This window comes from Lampetra fluviatilis, chromosome 12 (genome assembly GCF_964198595.1).
Source record: "Lampetra fluviatilis chromosome 12, kcLamFluv1.1, whole genome shotgun sequence".
Lineage (NCBI taxonomy): Eukaryota > Metazoa > Chordata > Hyperoartia > Petromyzontiformes > Petromyzontidae > Lampetra > Lampetra fluviatilis.
The window spans coordinates 8,028,754-8,049,278 of record NC_136286.1 but is presented as its reverse complement, the minus strand read 5'-3'; the positions used below and the strand labels follow the sequence as shown (position 1 = coordinate 8,049,278).

The 20,525-nt window shown below is 49.3% G+C and overlaps 1 protein-coding gene across 1 annotated transcript in view; it reads left to right on the top strand.

Moving 5' to 3' along the window:
- The first annotated feature begins 200 nt into the window (after nucleotides 1-200).
- The window catches only part of HSPA12B (heat shock protein family A (Hsp70) member 12B), a 48,378-nt gene continuing 28,053 nt past the window's right edge, over nucleotides 201-20,525 (top strand). Inside the window, exons 1-4 of the mRNA XM_078861563.1 lie at nucleotides 201-882; nucleotides 11,235-11,323; nucleotides 15,455-15,579; nucleotides 17,110-17,296. Of these exons, the coding sequence (XP_078717689.1) occupies nucleotides 840-882; nucleotides 11,235-11,323; nucleotides 15,455-15,579; nucleotides 17,110-17,296 (444 nt within the window). The 5' untranslated portion in view covers nucleotides 201-839. The remainder of the gene's footprint in view (nucleotides 883-11,234; nucleotides 11,324-15,454; nucleotides 15,580-17,109; nucleotides 17,297-20,525) is intronic.

Below are 20,525 nucleotides of genomic sequence, written 5' to 3'. Positions count from 1 at the left end.
CCCCAGATGGCTTCCTCGTGTTTATAGTGATGCTGGTGGTAGTGGCCAATACCCGATTCTGCTGCACCCTTCCTTCTCCCCAAAGTACCCCCACCCACCCACCGACCCACCACCATCCCACCCACCACCATCCCTCTTCCTCTGCCCCTTCGTACCCTCTCCCCCCTCTCTCTCTCCCCTCTGCAGTCATCCCACCGCGAACCACCACCCTCATATCCCTTGCGTTCCCCACCCCTTCACTTGTTAAACACACAGGCGGCTCTGGGCATAAGTGTCACTGACATTATTATAGGTCTGCCAGGAGCTGGGGTGGGGGGGGAAACTAAAATCAGGTGACGCGGTCGGTCATAGAGGAGGAGGAGGAGGCCCTGAGTAACGGAGAGAGGTTCTTTTTTTTAAGTGAACCGCATACACCCGACGCTACTACGTGTGCCGCGACACCGAACGGTGCGCTTTGAAAGCGAACCGTGACCAACAGCGGTTCCAAGACAAAGCGGGCAGCTGCGTTGAATCTGTACAGGAAGTTTGAGACCCATTTTTTTTCTCTCTTCTCTCTCTCTCTCCATTTTTCGTCATTTTTTTGGGAGGGGGGGGAGTTTGTAAACGTCTTGGAGTGGTCGGCTCACTTCCTGCCTCGGAGAGAGAGTTGGGGGGGGGGAAGGGAGCGTTTGCTGCTTGCTACTCGCGTCACACACACTCACACACACGCGCGCGCGTGCGCTGGTCTCTCTACAGCTAAGAGTGGCGCTTCTCTCGTCTGTCCACACCTCGGCACAAGTTCGAGATTAATCTTGGAGCTCCCCACCCCGCCCTGCACCCCCCACTCTCCGACAGACGACATGAGCGAGCCTGAGGACGCCGCTTTAAAGAACATGACGTTGGGTAAGAAGTTTTGTCTTCAAGATTTTAATCAATTAATGACACAGCTATTATTGTGGGAAGTGGTAACAGCTTAATATATTTGTTTTTTGGTTTGTTGTATATTCATTCTCTGGAAATTCTGGCCAGATTGTGGTGTCCAACCCTCCCAGCGATGAAGCAAACTTTTTTGTAGACCAAATTTTTGACGAATAATTATCAGCAAGCGCAGATTAGCGCGGCATTCGTGCTCAACGCAGTAAATTTGTCGCCATCAAATTCATTGTTGGACTTCAAAGAACTTTTGTTGATGGATTCTTGCGATACTTTTAAGAGCACGCGCAGGGCTACGAGCGGCCACGTCCTGTACGGGGAAACACGTGGGAGGAGTTCATCCGCCCTGTCGGTTTGCGAGATGTTTACAATCTCAGAGGCGTTTTAAGGAATGCGGCCATGTAGATGGATGTCTTGTGTTTTCAGAGTTGTTTAGCAATTTGCCATCATCTAAAATAAGTCCTGTGCTTTTGAACGTCTTGCAATCAATGGGCTCAAAGCGTATTGAGATTCTAAATAGCATGGCTGTTTTTCTGTTGGCTTTTTTTGTTTTACAATCAAGCAGTTCCACGAATTCGGCAAACTCACAGTCAAATTGCATTAATCATGCAAATAATACATAGTGGGTGTTATTTTCAAGGTTATTAACTCGCGTTTAAGAAAATATGGCTTATTTACATGAGACATCTATAATGAAACTCAATGGACCATTACCATCCTAGCGAGGGTGAAATAGTATTTCGCACGATTACGTCTGAAAACCGTGGTTGTTTTATGAGCGTTTCTCCCTCATCAAGAGAGGTGGATAAGTTATTTCTATCTGAACCACAGTCCTGATTGGTCGACATACTAATTCCCCGGTAGAAGAAGCAACTTGATGGTCAAATTCACGATTACCCACATCTCTGAAGTGTCTGAAATGTACGTCCAACTCTCGTAAGTGTCCAATTATGGAATTTGCAATCTGTTCCCAGTTGGGTTGTAGCTATTCATCCCGTCCCCCTGTTTATCCAATGAACTGTCAAGATTCAGGGGCTGAGCTTTTTGGTGGGGAATGTAGCGGACACTCGTGTCTACACGAAGCCCATTGCATCCAACACATACGCATCTAAAAAACATTGATTTTCACGCACAATTCCATTGCATGTATCGTGAGCATAAACATGCATTGTTAATCGATCAATCGATGGCTCATTAGACCTTTTACTTCTTTTTGTTTCGATGATTGGCAGCTGTATTCGTTTGCTACATCAGTTAGCCTTGTTTTGGTGTGCATTATTCATGAACAGATGATGCAATAATTCAGCCATTTTTCAGTCCATTGCAGGATTGAGTATTTCCCACGCTATAGCGGCCATTGGGGTTCATTTGACTTTACCACGCTGGTCATTGCACATTGGCGAAGACCAGTTCAGATATCATTCGCCACTGACGATAGAGATGGTCAGGCAATTGAACTTAGGTCGCTGGGTTCATAGTGCGGTGTGTTAACCCACTGCGTCACTACTCCCCACTGATGTGCATTCACAGGAGTCATTGCGACATCAATTGGAACGCGTCTGTTGTGAGGCTACATTTAAACTATTGGGATTAAGCAAGAACTTCAGCTGATAGATTAGGGTCATGTTGACTTTTTCCATTGTTATACGCACCTGGTCATGTTGACTTTTTCCATTGTTATTCGTACCTTTCAACATGTCTAGCGCATTAAATATACTTGAAAATAATTATCGTTAGCAATGGTCCCACCAGTTCATAGCGGACAGCTCTTCTGTCAACCCACTGCTTGACAAGACCTCGGCACGCCGTGTCGGTCATGGGGGATTGTTTGACCATACTTCGCCACGTGGCTTAATGCGGGTTGGTAAAAGGCTTCAGATATCACCGAGCGCCGGTGTTAGCTGTGTTCAGGAGTCAAACTCAGGTGGCCAGGTTCACAAGCACAGTGGATTGACACAAGGTCTGTACAAGTATTTGCTGGTCTTACGTTCCAAAGTTTTCCCAGCTGCTAGCGACAAGAGAAGTTGGGTCTTATTAACCACTGAGTAAATTGGCAGGCCTATTTGGTTGCATAAGCGCGCGCAGCCCTTTTGTCAATCCATTGTTGGCTAAGGGCCTCCTCATGCCGTGCAGGCTATGGGCTGTTTAACCATACTTCACCACGCTGGTAAGTGTGAGTTGATGAGACCGGCGGGCATGCATGTGGTAGCATAGACATACGGTACAATCAGTGTAGTTTGCTGCACTGCGCTCAACATAGCACCGCAGCCTATACCACCTATTACGCACAATGGTCGTTTGTACGCAAGCACTCTGCAGGCTCCAGTGGGCTTGGCTTCTGATAGCTGATGATAGCGTGTGCATTGTGGGCAGTGTCGTAACGACATTGTCAGCTCAGGGGGTGCGGCAATCGGTCAGGTGGGGCCCCAATATTTGATTTGTGCAATTTGCGGAAGCCGCACGTCACTGCTCTAATGAAATTGAAATAAAACGTAAAACGTAAATGAAAGCATTTTCATGAAAATACATTTAAATTCGTATTTTTTGTTGTTGTTCTTTAACACTCTTGGTAAAAATTATAATCTCATAGCTTTGGCGACCAGGGGGTGGGGGGGGGAAAGGCACCCCCTGCCCCCACGATGGTTACGCTCCTGGGAAGGGTTGATTTTGTCAAAGTCTATATTGGTTGTGTGGCTGTAAAAATATATATATATTTGGAAGACCCTCTTACAATCTCTTTTTTACGGCAATAGGCGTGATTGGTTAATTATATCCCATTAATACGGTCTCTTGTTCTCAAATGTCACTCAAGGAGAGGCTTTAATTGCGCTCGCAAAAAAAACGGCGGCTTCAGTAAACACAAAACCCCAAACGGAACTGCAATTACGCTAGGATTTCCAAGGCCGGGGTGGCACTGTTAAACAAAGGTTACGTGTTTAGTTGTTTACAGCCCAGAGGCATTATAAACACGTGGAGAAGGTCAATTGTGATGATGCCGTATTCTCCGGATTACGACGCACTCTCTTCCACGTACAAGTTGGTGGTTGCTTCTTATAATCCAGTCGGTGTGTGTGTTTTTGTCTTTTGTACAACTTTATTGACACCTGGCACATGTTTTTGGGGTCGGGTGTTTTTTTTTTACTTTTTGGAGCATCTTATAATTCTGGAGAATACGGTACTTCAAATTGTGATTAATTGCTAATTCTGGTGAAAGCTAAGAAGCCGTGGTCCTCAACGCCAGTGTCTGCGGGGACAAATGTGAATCGGGCAAAGATCTCTCATGCCAAAACAGCACATGTTTTCCCAATTTGTGCACATCACATGCTACGTTGCAGAGACACTGCTTCTCGCAGTTGAAACGAGCGAAACACAAGCGCCTCATTGTGGCCACGTGGACTCGATTGTGGCTACGACGATGCCCTTAAATATTCCTTGTATATACAATGGAGCACTTGTAATCGGGTACTTATCAAGTCATTGGATCCAATATAATGCAATCAACAGAATACACGTTGCCCGTGCAAAAGAGGAAATTATTCACATGAGCCTGGATTTTGATTTCCTTTGTTAAATAAAGGATAATTAAGGGGTCGTAGCGGTGGCACTTTGGTTCGCGCAACGCACTACAAACCTGGCCGCTTGAGTTCAGTTCCCTGCCATGGCTTACATTAGTGGCAAGCGGTACCTGAACTGAATCTGGGCACACCCCTCCACCAGTCCTCACTGACCAGCCCTTAGAAATATTGTCAAAAAACTGCGAATTACCGACACTGCACGGGAAGGTTTTCATCCAGCAGTGGATTGATAACAAATCGTGTTTGAAAGGACTTTACTCTGTCCCAGATATTACGGGAATCATTGATAACATTTTAAATTTTCGCACAATATCATTTTATTTATTATTCTGAATTGTATATCTAAATGTTTTAAAATTGTGCATTCTTAAACATGGTATTGTGGTTATGGCAACGAGTAAAGAAATATATTATGTGTAATATATTTCCAATTGCCTGGGTAAGAAGTGTCCTTGCCCAATCCTGGCCAACTGGCTCAAAAACTCAACAAACAAAAATATTTTAACTCTTCTTATTATGACCATCATAGGCAAACAGTGGGTGATGCGCACGCAGTGTCTGCATGTGACATGAGCCTTGTCTTGATTGATTCAAGGGATGCTGCGACCGGCACGTAGCTCGCGACGGCCTGCGATTGACCCTTGCTTGGCGCTCCGTGATCGCACCTGCGCACGCACACACGCACACACACACACGTACACACGCACACACGCACACACACACGCATGTACACACACACACACCTTGTCACCGATACTTGGCTGGATCCCATCAAGGCTCAGAGCTGAGCTCTCACTCCTCTTGTGCGCTCGGCTACATGTCCACAGGCCAGCATCATCCTTTACGAGACATGATTTCCTCCGCCCACGCGGCAGATATCTCAGTCTCTGTGTCTCGCTGCCTTCTTTTTGCTCGCTTCGTGTTTTTTGACGTGTTCAGTTGCATGTGCATAACAACACCACCACCACCACCAACTACCACCACCACCAGCAGCAGCACGCATTGCCACGGCTCCCCAGGGCAGGGCCCGCGCGAGGAGGCTGATGCTGCGAGAGGGGCCACACAATCCATCGATGTGTGCTCTGTTTACTGCTAAGCTTCCAGGCCAATGCTCTCCGGACCGCCTTCACTAAACCCGCACAGACTAGCACGGTGAAATATATCACCAAATGATCAAATCGCCCCCGCAAAAGCCCGCACGATGTGTGGCGAGGCACTCATCCACCCTGCAGCAGATTGACAAGAAGGTTGTCTGTACGAGTCCACGCGCGGGGCAGTCGGTTGAACCTATTGTTCTGGCTGCGTCCGCGCAACCACAGCTGGAGAAGGGAAGCGAGCAGAATCAGTATCACCGCTCAACTCCACGTAACCCCCGAAGCTGCGAGCACCGCGCGCTGGGGATTAGCTCTGTGGTGTAACTGATACGGCTGTCATGTGAGCGCACGTGGCGCGTGCAACAACAACACCAACAACAGTGACCCATGTGCCTGTGCACATGGGGCGATGACAAAAGAAAGGCGCGGGGGAAAACATTCGAGCAGTGCTGACTAAATGAATAGCCTTAAAGTGTCTTATCAGCAGCGGCGTATTACGACGTGATTCGTTTCAATCCCAGGTATCGTGTCGTGGCCGCTTTAGTCCGAGCTATTGTAACGTAGGGTCGAGAGCTCTGCTCGCGCGCGCTCTCTCACTCACTCTCTCTCTCTTGGTTCAGCGGGAAATGATTGCGGCACGGCGGTTTCGACTCGAGCAATAGTAGCACGGCGGATTCCGTCCATGCCTCCATCAAGAAATAAACCCGTCGTTGGGGCACCTCCTCTGCTGCCGATTCACAAAAACGAGAGGTGTCACTTAAAGTTCGGGTTCTGGTTGCGCGTTTGCGCGTGGCCCTGCCCATAACCTCGGTGGCCCTCCGGAGAAATTTTTTTTTTCAGGACGTGGCTTTTTCAGAAGTTTCCTGTGGCGAAGGGAACAGGAGAACCGGTGGAACAAAAAATGTGTATTCCCAAGCGTCGTGGCCGTCATCCGGTTCACTATGTGCTGTTACGGGCATCCGAGGCCTCACCCCTCCATTGTGTTTTGATTGCGATTGCCGTTAAAACAAAACAAAAAAGTAGTGTCCCGTGGAATTGGGATGGTCCTGCAGAAGCCGATAAAGAACGCGGATCGGAAATGAGCTGACGCTTTAACTTTTAAGAGAGCCGTTCGGAAATGTTTCTGAGCGAGCAACCTTGCCTGGGAGTTCACGGCCGTTGAGCAAAAATTAAGCTGCAATTGTGGAGTGCAGAAGTGAAAATTGCTTTTAAGTAAAGTGAAGTTACCCACTTTCTGCTGATTTCATTTTCTTGGGTCCTTTCATTCCATGGGGGGGGGGGGTTTGTTATGATTAAACCATTTTACTTAAACCGGTCTGATGTTGCTTTATTTAAAGCAACAAATGCATGGCATCTGGAAAAATAAGCAAAAATAAGCAAAATGTGCAATTTCATTTTATTAGCAAAAATGCCATGCGCAAAACACATTACTCCAAACAGTTTTTTTACGAAATTAAATATATATATATTTTTAAATGATGGATTGAATTTTATGTACGCTTTTTTTGGCAGCCTTAACAATACTGTTTTTTCCTGAAAAAAGATTTGAACATTAAATCAACAGCTGCTTTCGCATTAAATCCACATTCCATTTTCTGACGCAGTCACTTTCAGTAGGCGATTCATCGACGACTCGTGTTTTGCATAAACATACTCAAGCAATGAAGTGACTCGCAACAAGCAGAATGAGAGCAACGTTTGTATATGTATACACACACACATATTTATTTATATAAAGATTTTATTCAAATATTTCAGCTCATTCTTTCGCAGATCTTCGTAACAATAATAATAATTATTGCGTCGCATGCAGTTGAAGCAAACACGGTTTCGTTTACATCCCCATTCGGACGCGACGTGATTCAGAGACTGCTCGATTAGAGAAGCCCATGGCCCAAAGATTGTCGCTATTTAGCGTTAAAACGCTAGATCTTATTTTAATGCATCAATGCCGAGCGGATCGTATGAGTGCCCGGTTTATTAAAGGTTCAATCGGACCTGGTGGTGCTTTCGAGATACATTCCAGTATGATTGGCTGACAATTTACATGATTGGGCTTCTGGTCGTAAATTGTGGTAATTGCCGTGCGCTGTGATTTTCATCCACAGACTCTTTTTTTTTTGTGTGGAATATATGAGAGAGACCGTTATGGAATTCAGATGTGGTTTCCTGTTACCGAGGCCGTTCGTGAAAACTTTCACATTTCAACCTATAGCTTTTTGCCCTATTTAATGCGGCTAATCATTATCTAAGAAAAAAATATCTTCAAGATATATTATTATTATTATTAAAACACACTTACGATACATGCTCTTTGTGGGTTGTATGCTGTGTGCGTTCCCAATATCTCTGACAGCTCTATGCCCAACCGAAGGGTTTCACCGTACTCTGATGTTTGCATTGTTGCTTGAGTTTGGCTGCTGTGCTATTGTTTTCCTGGCCGTGAACCAAAGGGGAAATGAAAGTGTAATGAGTCCCATACGCACGTGAACGGGAGAGACGGAGTTTTTCATGCGATGGGATGCTAGGACCTGCTCTGCACGCGGTGGTGTCGTCAACTCGGCAGAGCGAGTGTCAACGTCATGTGGCCATTGATCATCCTTCTTTTGAGGAGCTTATTTTCGCAATGAAAAAACAATGTTGGCTTCTACATGAGTAAATGCCTTCATTTTCTGGGCTTAAGTACACAAAATCATATTGACACTCAAATTACAAGCGAAACTGGGATTTCATTCGAAACGATATTCGCTTTAGAACCTGGGTTGTAATTAAGTGGAAAGAATAGCATCCGTAGCATTCAATGAAGTGGAAAGTAATGGACATCTATTTCTCGTAGAAACATTAATTGTAGCATTGTAAGTTAAAACCACATTTAATTGAAACGCATTAATGTTTCTAAGTACATGTTACAATATTGTTGGGTTTTTAAAAAAAAAATATTCATCTCAATCATGAGAGCGCATCACGTTCATTAAATGTGTTTTGCATGAAAGTGATACTTTACCAAATTGTGCATCAATGCCAACATCATTCAATATATATGATAATACGCAGCATGGTGTCGCCGTGAAATACTATTTTGTGCGTCGCTATATCAGAATATGAGCGCACACGAGATACCACCCATAGTGGAGACAGAGCAACGAAATCAGCTGGCATGGAGGTGCCAGCTTGATTGTGGCATGGCTTTCGGAGGCCTCTGTGCAGCAGTAGATTGAACATGGCTGATGATGGTGAATAGGTCTGGGTGATTCCTGCAGACATTATATTCCGTTTTCACAATTCCTCAATGGGTGAGTCCCATTGATGCCGATTATGATGATGGTCGATATAATACTGATCATCGCAGTTATTGTGTTTGTTACCACTAAAGCCAATGTTTTCATCGTAATTATTATCCTCATCATAAATAATTGGTGTTTTTTTATTGAAGTACGGCTGTCGCCCAGACAAAGCACGATCACCCACCGTGATGTGTTTCATTTTTAAAGCAAAGCTTTGCGGGTTTTATTTTTTTAATCAGAGTTAATAAATCATTGCATGAAGTGCATGAATTGCAAATTGGCTTTGAGCCAGCTACACTTGTTTACATCAGCGAATGTAATGTCAGCCAATTTTAAATGCGCAAATATCAAGTGAAAATAGTCGAAAATATATAACAATTTTTTTCTGTCATTAAATCGTTTTGCATACACTCACAGGGATTAATTTCGCACTGACTATTTACGAGTCGTTTGCAGACTGATGCAGGCGAGTGACTGGTCGTAGCCATGGCTATAGCGAGACGTCGACTTGGATGTGATACGCCGTGTTGGAAAATATTTCTTGGGTCGCCGAGCCGGACAGACTCAGCTTGAAATTGAAGCCGTGTACACTCGTGACTCCACGTGACATGCGTTTCGGGATGTAATTACACGTAAAGCACTTACATGCAACACATGGGACGTGTCTTCAAAACATTACATCGACTCACATCTCATCGACATTCACAAATGGATGCTTGCGACACAGCCTAATCGCGACATTCCACACTCCGCGTGATAATTCTCGACAACCGTTGATCCGGAACCAGAATCATTACTGATGCCGAAGAAATCCGATGAGCCATGAAGCTCTTCTTCACAGCTGGTCCAGTAGTCTCTCGTAGCTCGATTCCGGGTAACTCATCGCGGTCCCGTTTGGCACGCAAGCCTTCGAAACGTCCAAGTCGCGAATTCTCGCGAGAAATTGACGCCGAGACCGAGTGCCGCTATGGAAAGCGACACCCCCCCCCCATCTCTCACAGATGAACTCACGCGCGCGCAAACCGCCAGACGTGCAAACTCCTCGCTGTGAACGCGGACGAGTGAGCCTGGAAGAGATTGTTTATTTGATATTGGTCAGTAATCTGAACAGCACAGTGGGTGTTTGGCCAATACGGATACCACCCACTGTGATCCCTGGGTCAGCCAACACCGTGGGACGTGGAAAGTTCAACAGAATGCCACTTTGAAGAATGTATGTGCAGGTGCATACATAGTCGAGATTAAGTTGACATTCCACGTATTTCTTTTCCCTTTTAAACATTTTAACCTATCTTATTTTCTCAATTGCTTGCACGAAAAACAATAAAAGGATATATATCTTTTTTTTCTGTTTTCCTCGACTCAAAACACAGGTGGAGCAGCAATGAGGCACGTGTATTGCATGTCGACACACATTATCTAGATCCAAATGTCTGCTCAATTTCTGACCCAACAGTAAAGATTGAAATCCAGGCGTGGGGGGAAATTGCTTGGCGTTTGACAGAGTGGATAACCATCGAGTCAAGACTCGTGGCGCATTTTCAACGTGATAACGTCGCTCATTTTTTTTTCCTCGTCATTTTCCTCTTGCAAAATGACTCCGCTCGCCCTGGCCCTCTTTGTGTGTAAAATGAGTTTGCTTTGTAAATGCCGCGTTCCCCCCTCTCAGTCTCTCTATACATTGTTCTATGGATGGTTCTATCTGTAAGAGTGGCGGTGCAGTGGTTAGCGCACTGCACTACTAACGCCAGCCCCCTGGGTTCGATTCCCGTCAGCGGCGAGTTGCATCCAAACTCATCCTAAGCATTTCCTAGGTCGACTTAGCCTTAAATGAGTACCTCCCGCGGTAGGTACACATCAGCGCTGGGGGAATTAAAGGCGACCGTGCGTGGTGCTACACCAATCTCTTTCATGCTGATCGGGACCTTGATAGGTGCTCGCTAACAGGACTTGCCCGCACGAATTGTTAAAGAGTACATTGGGATCTTTGTCAATTCTAGATTTGAAGCTTTCGTGACTGCAAGCATTCATATTTTTAGGCTTTTTCGGTACAGTCACGTAGGTAAAAAATTTTAATTAATAAAAGTAAAATAAAAATAAAAAATAAAAAAAATCACGACGTTTCGGAGGCAACACAAGCTTCCGTCTTCAGGTGGAACCGTCACAGCACGATAGCTGTATCAAGTAACTTTACCGAAAAAACCTAAGAATAGTAATCTTTGTCAATGCGTCTATCTGCCTACTTACCCGCTTGCCTGTTTGCCTGTCCGTCCGTTCATTCATCCACCTCTAGGATTATGCGCAGTTTCTCCTTCCGCTAATTGCTTGGCACGGCGACCTCGCTCACCTGCTCGTCTTCCCATTTGCAGGCGCTGAAGAAGCCGAGCCGCAAACCCAGAGTCACCCGGGCAGCCCCGCCGGATGTGGCATCGCGCCTCTCACCCCGTCGATGCCCGCGGTGAGCTCAGCGATCTCCCAGCCCTCGTCGCTGGCGGTGGCACTGGGTGGTGTTGTTTCGTTTTAACGCCCTGGAGAAAGGGCGACAGTTTTGGGACCGAACGCCAACATCCCAGATAATAATCGAGGGAGAACGTAAACTGCCGCAGTCAGGGCCCGCAGAAGCTCCCAGCACGTGCAGCGAAACGTCGGACATCACTCCGGACGACGCGCGGCGTAACCGCAGGGCAACTGGGCAAAGCTACGCGGTAGCAGCTGCTGATCGCCGACCGCCCTAACAGAAGCTCGGGTTTGAATCTACCTCGAAAAAACTGGGCCACTTGGAATCGAATCTGCACGCCTCGCGGCAGATCCGCCCCTAGACCACTTTGGTAATATCCCATTGTGTCACTGCAGAAACAAAGAGCAAGACCATCGACCCCACAGCAGTGAACCAAAGTTATATACATACTCTATTTTTTGTAGGACTATTTATTCTCAAGACTGTTTTTTTCAGGAGGGTCCTGTCAAGTTCTATTCGCAGTCGGGAAGCGAAGTTTCGAAGTGTAAAGTCCCAATTGAGGAATGTGCGTGTCACTTTTCAGCATTGGGATGACTGGCCAATGCTGACGTGAACACTGTGCGAGTCTGCGCGTCTCCAAGTGAGTCTATGGGCTCTCTGTGTGAGTCCATGGATCTGCGTGTGTCAGTCACCGTGCGAGTCCACGAGCGAACGGGGCCACCGTGAGCTCAGAAAAGCCTACGCAGGGCTGCGAAGCAATCGACCGCTCATCGACTGATGCAATTTCCCGGCTAAACTCATCCGTAGACGTAGACTTTGTTGTGATGCGTTGTTGTCCATCCAGCCGTACGAAAGAGATTGGCGGCGGTGCAATTGGTGATGCTGCAAACCCCGCGGTGTGATTACACCCTGGGAGTGCCGGCTTTCTCTCCACTTTGCTTCCCGAGGACAATAACATCGGAAGGGAGTGGGGGGTGAGTAAGTGGGGGCGGGGGGTGATGGCGGAGGTGGCGACGGGTCGGGCCGCGTCTTTCAGCCGCCGCGCATGTGCTGAGCTCATGGGGGTTGACGGTGCCGCGCCGAGGGAGGGAAGATTTGTCACTGCGATGTTTGCGGCGTGCCGTGAAACGTCAGCGACAGTCTCAATCTGTGACCTGAATGTCCCCTGGCGGCCGGACGCGAACGCGCGAGGATGCAACAGCAACGGCGTGCGAGGAAGCGCGCACGCACACACAGGCACACACGCACGCACACACAGGCACACACGCACACACACGCACGCACGCACACACAGGCAGGCACGCAGGCACACACAGGCAGACACGCACGCGTTGCACGGGCGCACACGCGGATACTCGCACACACACACACAGGGGCACACGCACGCACACACAGGCACACACGCACGCACACACAGGCACACACGCACACACAGGCACACACACACACGCACACAGGCACACAAGCACACATACACAGGCACACACGCACGCGTTGCACGGGCGCACACGCGGATACCCGCACACACACACAGGCACACACGCACGCACACACAGGCACACGCACGCACACACAGACACACACGCACGCGTTGCACGGGCGCACACGCACGCACACACAGACACACACGCACGCACACACACACAGGCACACACGCACGCACACACACACAGGCACACACGCACGCACACACAGGCACACGCACGCACACACAGACACACACGCACGCGTTGCACGGGCGCACACGCACGCACACACAGACACACACGCACGCACACACACACAGGCACACACGCACGCACACACAGGCACACGCACGCACACACAGACACACACGCACGCGTTGCACGGGCGCACACGCACGCACACACAGACACACACGCACGCACACACACACAGGCACACACGCACGCACACACAGGCACACGCACGCACACACAGACACACACGCACGCACACACAGACACACACGCACACGCACGCACACACAGACACACACGCACGCACACAAACACAGACACACACGCACGCACACACAGACACACACGCACGCACACACACGCACGCACACGCACGCACACACAGACACACACGCACACACACACAGACACACACGCACGCACACACAGACACACACGCACGCGTTGCACGGGCGCACACGCGGATACCCCCACGCCCACACTCGCACGCACGCAAATGCACACACCCGCACGTACACATGCGGATACACGCACACACCCACACGCATGCACAAAACAACATTTACTTTCCGATAGATGCATTTGTTTAATCTTCACCGATTTGCACTGCCCAGGGGGGGTGGGACGGGGGGGGGTTGGATGCGTTCATCCAATAGCGGAGAGATCATGCCCACAATTGCTGCTGCTGATTGATGACGACGAAATGCATTTATGTTGGTATGTCCTGATCCGTTCGTGCAATTACTAACCTCAAAACTATTTCGAACTAAGCGAGAAAATACAAACTTTTCCCGCTGTATATCCTTGTTTTGTGTCTTCTATCAGTGGTTAGTTGTGGGGGGGGGGATGAAATATGTATTCCCAATTCCATTCCATTTCCAGCCGGCTTACTCCTCACATCTGACAGAGATTATAACTTTGCCTATCCATCATCGCGAAATGCACGCAACAGGCACACCAGTTGAACGCGGCAATCAACGCGAATTGCCTCGCCAATTGCTACCTGCCAGTCGGACGCCCGCGAATGTGTATAACCACCAATTACTGGGAATAAATTGAGAACAGATTACCCTGACATTTGCAATGCATTGTTCCGTGCAATTTGCTGCATGCGCTGACAATAAAATGGCACTTAATGCTAGTGTTTGGCAATAACACGCAGGACATTTGCAACATCACTGTAATTCAGTGTTCTCGTACCTTGTATTAATTATGCGTGCTATGTCCCCCCCCACCCGCCTTTTTTAATTGTAGAAAATGGCTTTGTATAAACACAAAACACATGCACGCGCGCGTAATCACATTCTCGTCGTTTCTCCTCCGTCTGCGTAATGGATTCGCTCGTTGTTTTCCTTCCGCTACTCTCTCTCTCTCTGTGTCTCGCTCAGAAGGTGCCCTGCTCGTCTGTCTGTCTGTCTGCCCGCTTGTCATGCCTCTGGTTGTCTTGTATGCCTGTCGGTCTGCCTGCTTGCCTTTCTACTTACCCATCTGTTTGTCTGGCTTTCTGTTTGCGTCTCTGTCCGTTTGCTCGTCCATTTGTCCGCCTGTCACTCTGTGTCTGATCCGTCTTTCTATTTAACTCCCTGCTCACCTGCCCAGGTGTTCACTCTCTCACTCGCTCTCTCTCCCTGCCTGCTCACCTGCCCAGGTGTTCACCGTCTCGTCTCACTCGCTCTCTCTCCCTGCTCACCTGCCCAGGTGTTCACTCTCTCACTCGCTCTCTCTCCCTGCCTGCTCACCTACCCAGGTGTTCACTCTCTCACTCGCTCTCTCTCCCTGCCTGCTCACCTGCCCAGGTGTTCACCGTCTCGTCTCACTCGCTCTCTCTCCCTGCTCACCTGCCCAGGTGTTCACTCTCTCACTCGCTCTCTCCCTGCCTGCTCACCTACCCAGGTGTTCACTGTTTCACTCGCTCTCTCTCCCTGCCTGCTCACCTGCCCAGGTGTTCACTGTTTCACTCGCTCTCTCTCCCTGCCTGCTCACCTGCCCAGGTGTTCACTCTCTCACTCGCTCTCTCTCCCTGCCCGCTCACCTGCCCAGGTGTTCACCGTCTCACTCGCTCTCTCTCCCTGCCCGCTCACCTGCCCAGGTGTTCACCTTCTCATTCGCTATCTCTCCCTGCTCACCTGCCCAGGTGTTCACCGTCTCACTCGCTCTCTCTGCTCACCTGCCCAGGTGTTCACCGTCTCACTCGCTCTCTCTCCCTGCCTGCCCACCTGCCCAGGTGTTCACTCTCTCACTCGCTCTCTCTCCCTGCCTGCTCACCTGTCCAGGTGTTCACTGTCTCACTCGCTCTCTCTCCCTGCCCGCTCACCTGCCCAGGTGTTCACCGTCTCACTCGCTCTCTCTCCCTGCCTGCTCACCTGTCCAGGTGTTCACTCATCTCACTCGCTCTCTCTCTCTCCCTGCCTGTCCGCTTGCCTGCGCGCAGAAGCGCGGCGAAGAGCAGCCGCCGGCTCGGGGCTTCTCGGTGGTGGTCGCCATCGACTTCGGGACGACCTCGAGTGGCTACGCCTACAGCTTCACGAGCGAGCCGTCCGCCATCCACATGATGAGGTCCCCAGACGTCACCGCGCGCTCGCCCCTCTTGTGCCGCCGGCGCGCGCGCGCGAGATGAGCAGAGGCGTATCGATCCGGGCGATGCCGACTGGCGCTTTAATTCACGAGGAAACAACCGGCCCTCTCGGCCGCCGACGCCGCGTTTCACAATCACGGCTTCGAGCGAGCTAAAGCGCCTCTCGCATAAGATCCGATTTCACCTCGAGCCCTCTGCTGGGCTTCTGTTGGCTCTCATCCATCCTCAGCCAAGTGGACGCCCGCGTGAGAGTGCGCGTGTGTGGACGTACGTTCTATTGACGCATCGGGTCGTAGCACTGCCCTGTAAATCCTGCAACCTGAGTTCCATTCTCGACGACAGCGAACATCGGTGATGAGGGATATTTGAAACCGGTCCTTGCCCCCACCACCACCCCCCCAATCTCTTCCCACACCTCAACTTCACCTTCCCACATTGATCAGCATGGTGGAGTATGGTCAGTCAACTCCCATGACCGCCCCAGCATGGAGAGGCCTTCATCCAGCAGTACATTATCAAAGGGCTGTACACTCTTATCAGTTGTGTTGATAATTATTACCATTTGTTTTGTTGTCACAATTACAGCCGATGTTGTCACCAGGCACGGCTAACGTCAATGGCCAGTGATATCAGAAACTGTTCCGGTTCACCCCCTAGGTCGACTCGGCCTTAAACCAGTACCACCCGATGCTGTTTGTGGACATCAGCAGCGGGGAGACAAAGGCAGCTAGGCATGGTTCCTGCCACACCACCCTATCCTTGGCCATGCTAGGCTTAATAGGCAGTCATGAAACAGTTCGAACGCAAAGGCTTTTGTTGCTGTTTGTTTCCATGGGAGATTCCCATATACACATTTCACTTTAATTTAATTTTAACAGCGTGCCATTCCCCGGCTCTCCATGAGAAGTCATTACAGCAAGTGAACTAATCGACATATGTTTCCATCTGTACGGGGATAGAGCGTTGCCGCTTTGTGCGCGTGGGTTTTCTCTGGATGCTCCGGTTCTGCTCCCACGCGTAAAGTAAACTCTGATTAATTGTCAAAAAACTTTTCAAATAAAACAACAAGCCAATAAACGTAGCAGGACCCTCCGGTGAAACAGTCCTACAACTCACCGTTGCTCTCCTGGATAAATCACAGATTTCGTCGGTGATGTTTTTGATGTTTGAGCCACCGTGTATTGGCTGTTCTGGCGACGGGATTCCGTGAACCAGAGGTCGCAAACGGGTATCGGGTACCTGATTGCGACCTCTGGGATGAAGCCATGTTGCAGGCGCGGGTGGGTTGATTCTAGGAACTTGAATTGTGAAAAGAGACAAGACGTTGGGAAATGAGTGACAAACAGTTACTCACCAGTGACTCACGGTCCAACCGTACCCGTACCCGGCCGGGTACGGGTAGCCGGGTATCGAGTAGGGTACGGGTATCGGGTACCCGGTTGCGACCTCTGCCGTGAACGTGATGCCGTGCCTGCCGTTGACCGCGTGACCACCGCGTGACCACTCGGCAGGCGCTGGGAGGGTGGCGACCCGGGGGTGTCGAGCCAGAAGACGCCCACGGCGCTGCTGCTCACCCCGGACGGGCGCTTCCACAGCCTGGGCTTCTCTGCTCGCGACTTCTTCCACGACCTGGAGCCGAGCGAGGCGACGTCCTGGCTCTACTTCGACAAGTTCAAGATGAAGCTCCACGACATGAACGTAATGAGTGGTTTCATTGGGGGCAGGGGTTGCGTGCTAGTCGCACGCACGATAAGCACCGTTGGCTACGTACGGTGCAAAAGAAGTTCAGCATGCATACAGACAGGGGTCATTGTCTGGGCAACCGTGGTTGATCTGTGGGACACGTGGAAAAAATCTGCAGGTCTGTCGGAAAGACAGCATCAGACGCTTCACCTGAGGACGGCTGCTTGCGTTGTGGCCGAAACGTCGTGAGAATTGTATTTTATTATGTTTTATTTTTATTATTTTATTATTTCCCTTCAACTTGACTTTACCGAAAGAACCAAGAAGATGAATCCCTGCAGTCACGAAAGCTTTAAATCGAAAAATGGTCACTCACTTTTGTTCACAACCAATATATGGTGTCCCTGATTTGTGTGCGCTCTCTGGACCCACTGAGACAAGAAATGTCCTTTCTTTTAAGGGAGCGTTGGAGACCTGGTTTATACGCAGGCTTTGCTTAATCGTTCGCTGGAGCAGCCTTGTACACTATGGTCATTGGCCATATGATATTGTCCAGTGCTAATGGCAAGCAATTGTTCAGACGTTGACGGAAAGCGAGTGACGGTGCAGGCTCAGCGAGGACTAGCGTTCAATGTTTATTGTACTTTCTTTCCTGATTATCGTTCTTCCCCTTGGAAACACTGCGCACAAAATGGCCCGCGAGGATGTTTTTTTTATTTGTTCCAAAGCTATCGTACCATCAGAGAGACTCTACAAACAGCGATCGTTAAAACCAGGGATTTATTTATCACTCGGTATTTTCGGGAACACCCTTGGGCTGGCTGGAAGTAAGGATAATTATCGATGCACTGCTACTAAAGTACACGGTGTTCCTATCCAGAATAATACTATTGTTTTACACCCTGTATTCCTGTAATCCTCCGATCAGCACGGTTGGCTATGTACGGCGCGAAAGAAGTTCAACATACATACAAAAGGCTTAGGACCAAATAAGGCGAGAGATGGACTGTCGCTCGCCAAAATGGTTCCTGGAACAGTGTTCCGGTTGAAATTGAGCTCTGGTTACAACCGTGACCCATGTTGTCTGCTTAAAGCCAAAGAACGTCCCTGCCTGCGACACTGACCGGCACTGCAAACGCAGCGCTCCTGACCAGTGGCGTAGTGGCAGTTTGGGAGGTGGGGGGGGCTCTCCCCGGGTAAAAATATATACATTAAGAAACTTTCCCATTGTTTCACCCGCCACGACCTCTGGATTGTTTGCGAGTTCCGTGCGCTCACGATTATCCTCGAGAATCATCCCTCTTTGGAGATTTTTTTTTTTACTTTTAGTACGAACGCCGCGTTCACCACCGGACCGTTGAGATCGCTCGCTGTTGGCGCTCGAGGTGACGGACTGTGTCCAACGCCGCCAGTTTCTTGTCGAGATGGGGCTCCGTAGCGTGCCGTTCAAAGCATTCGAGCCGGAGTGGAGAGAGAGGGAGTAGCGAGAGCAATTTGTTGCCCGGAGCTTCATTGGTCCTTCGCGGTCGCTTTTATAAAGACCCACGCTACGACCGCGGGCGATGCGCCGTGCGTGCGCACGTGCTCTCGCGAGCGAGGGATTCTGCAATTCCACACGAGGTGGGGAGCGGCGGTTGGTAGGGGTGGGGGGTGGATGAGAAATGCAGTTGTAATGTTTTCTCCTCTTGTCAAACATAAGAAAGTGAAAATTATTCCATGCTCAAATGAGCGTTGAGGCACTGGTGCTCATCTCCTGTTGACAACCCTGCAGGGCCAGTGGTGGAAATTCCACATCCATATGGCGGGAGCGAGTCTATCCATAGGATAACCGAGAAACAGTCACAAAAGGGGAAGGTCTTGAGCCAGGACTAAAAAGGGGCATACGGAGTCGACAGCACCGGTGGCTGGGGCAAGGGAGTTCCAGACTGCGAGGGCAGGAGAGGAGAATGGGCGACCTCCCACTCAACAAAGTGTGACCCTTTGCTTCAACGGAAAGCATTGCTTGCTGGAGCGGAGAGTGGGTCAGAAAATTACAAAACAGCTCGTATCTACGGAAGCCCGAGTCCTCGGGGTGGCCAACTGCAGCTCAGGAGCCTATGCGACTCTTGAAGGACTGCGACGTGATGTTAGTTACTTAGCATCACCGTCTCATATTCACGTGCATTGCGGCTCTTGAAATCATGAGGTTTTTTTTTTACCGAGCTCGAAAAAAATGGCTCTTTTTCTTATTTTGGTTGGCGACCCCTGCCCTAACCGAACGAATGCTTGCGTTAAGCGTTACTTTAAGAGCATTTCTGTTACTTTACGACAATAGAAATTTCTCATCGCAGAACAGAACCTGGGGGCAGCCAGCAATGTCACCGATGCAGCAAGAGCAGAGTCAGATGTGGCACAGCAACAGTCGAGAAGGCCAAGGGATTAGAGACGAGAGGAGAACGAGAAGAAGAGGGCGGCCCCGTGGCTCATGGAGGACTCGCGCTCGATTCCTGCCGTTCATTCCCGGGCTAACGAGCCAGCTTAGCGATGGCCGTGGGGACGCAGTAGCGTCATGTTTGGAATCTTTATCAGATTCGTGATTTAGATTGGAGGAACTCGATGAACGATGAAGCTCATCTGCGGCAACAACAGCAGCAGCAGCGTTCGTCTTCTGGTAGCGAGGCAGTGCAGCGAGGCTGGCGCGGTTGCGACTAAGCGACGGTCATTATTTCTCGATTTGAAGCTTTCGTGACTGCAGGGATTCATCTTCTTGGTTCTTTCGGTAAAGTCACGTAGAAGGGAAGTAATAAAATAATACAAAATAAAACACCTGAAGACGGCTGCTTGCGTTGTAGCCGAAACGTCGTGAGAATTATTTTATTATGTTTTATTTTTATTCTTTTATTACTTCCCTTCTGCGCGACTTTACCGAAAGAACCAAGAAGAGGGGTCATTATTTCATCGCCGAGTGCCGCATCTGCCAGCTCGGCGGTGCCGGACATGCGGAGATGGATGCCGCCATCTGCAGCGGAGCAGCTGTCTGTCCCCCCCCCCTCTCTCTCTCTCTCTTCCGTGTCTCGGCGTGCGCGATGCCAGCTATTGTAGGACGCTCTAACGACCGCTGTGCGTCGTCGAAGCAGAAAAAGGCGCACTCGCAACTCACATGGTAACCGGTGATGAAATTAGTGACGGGAATATTCGTAAAATTGAGTGTGTTTTTTTTAGTAAATTTTATTTAGTCATTGATGACTTCGAGTGGATGTGAATG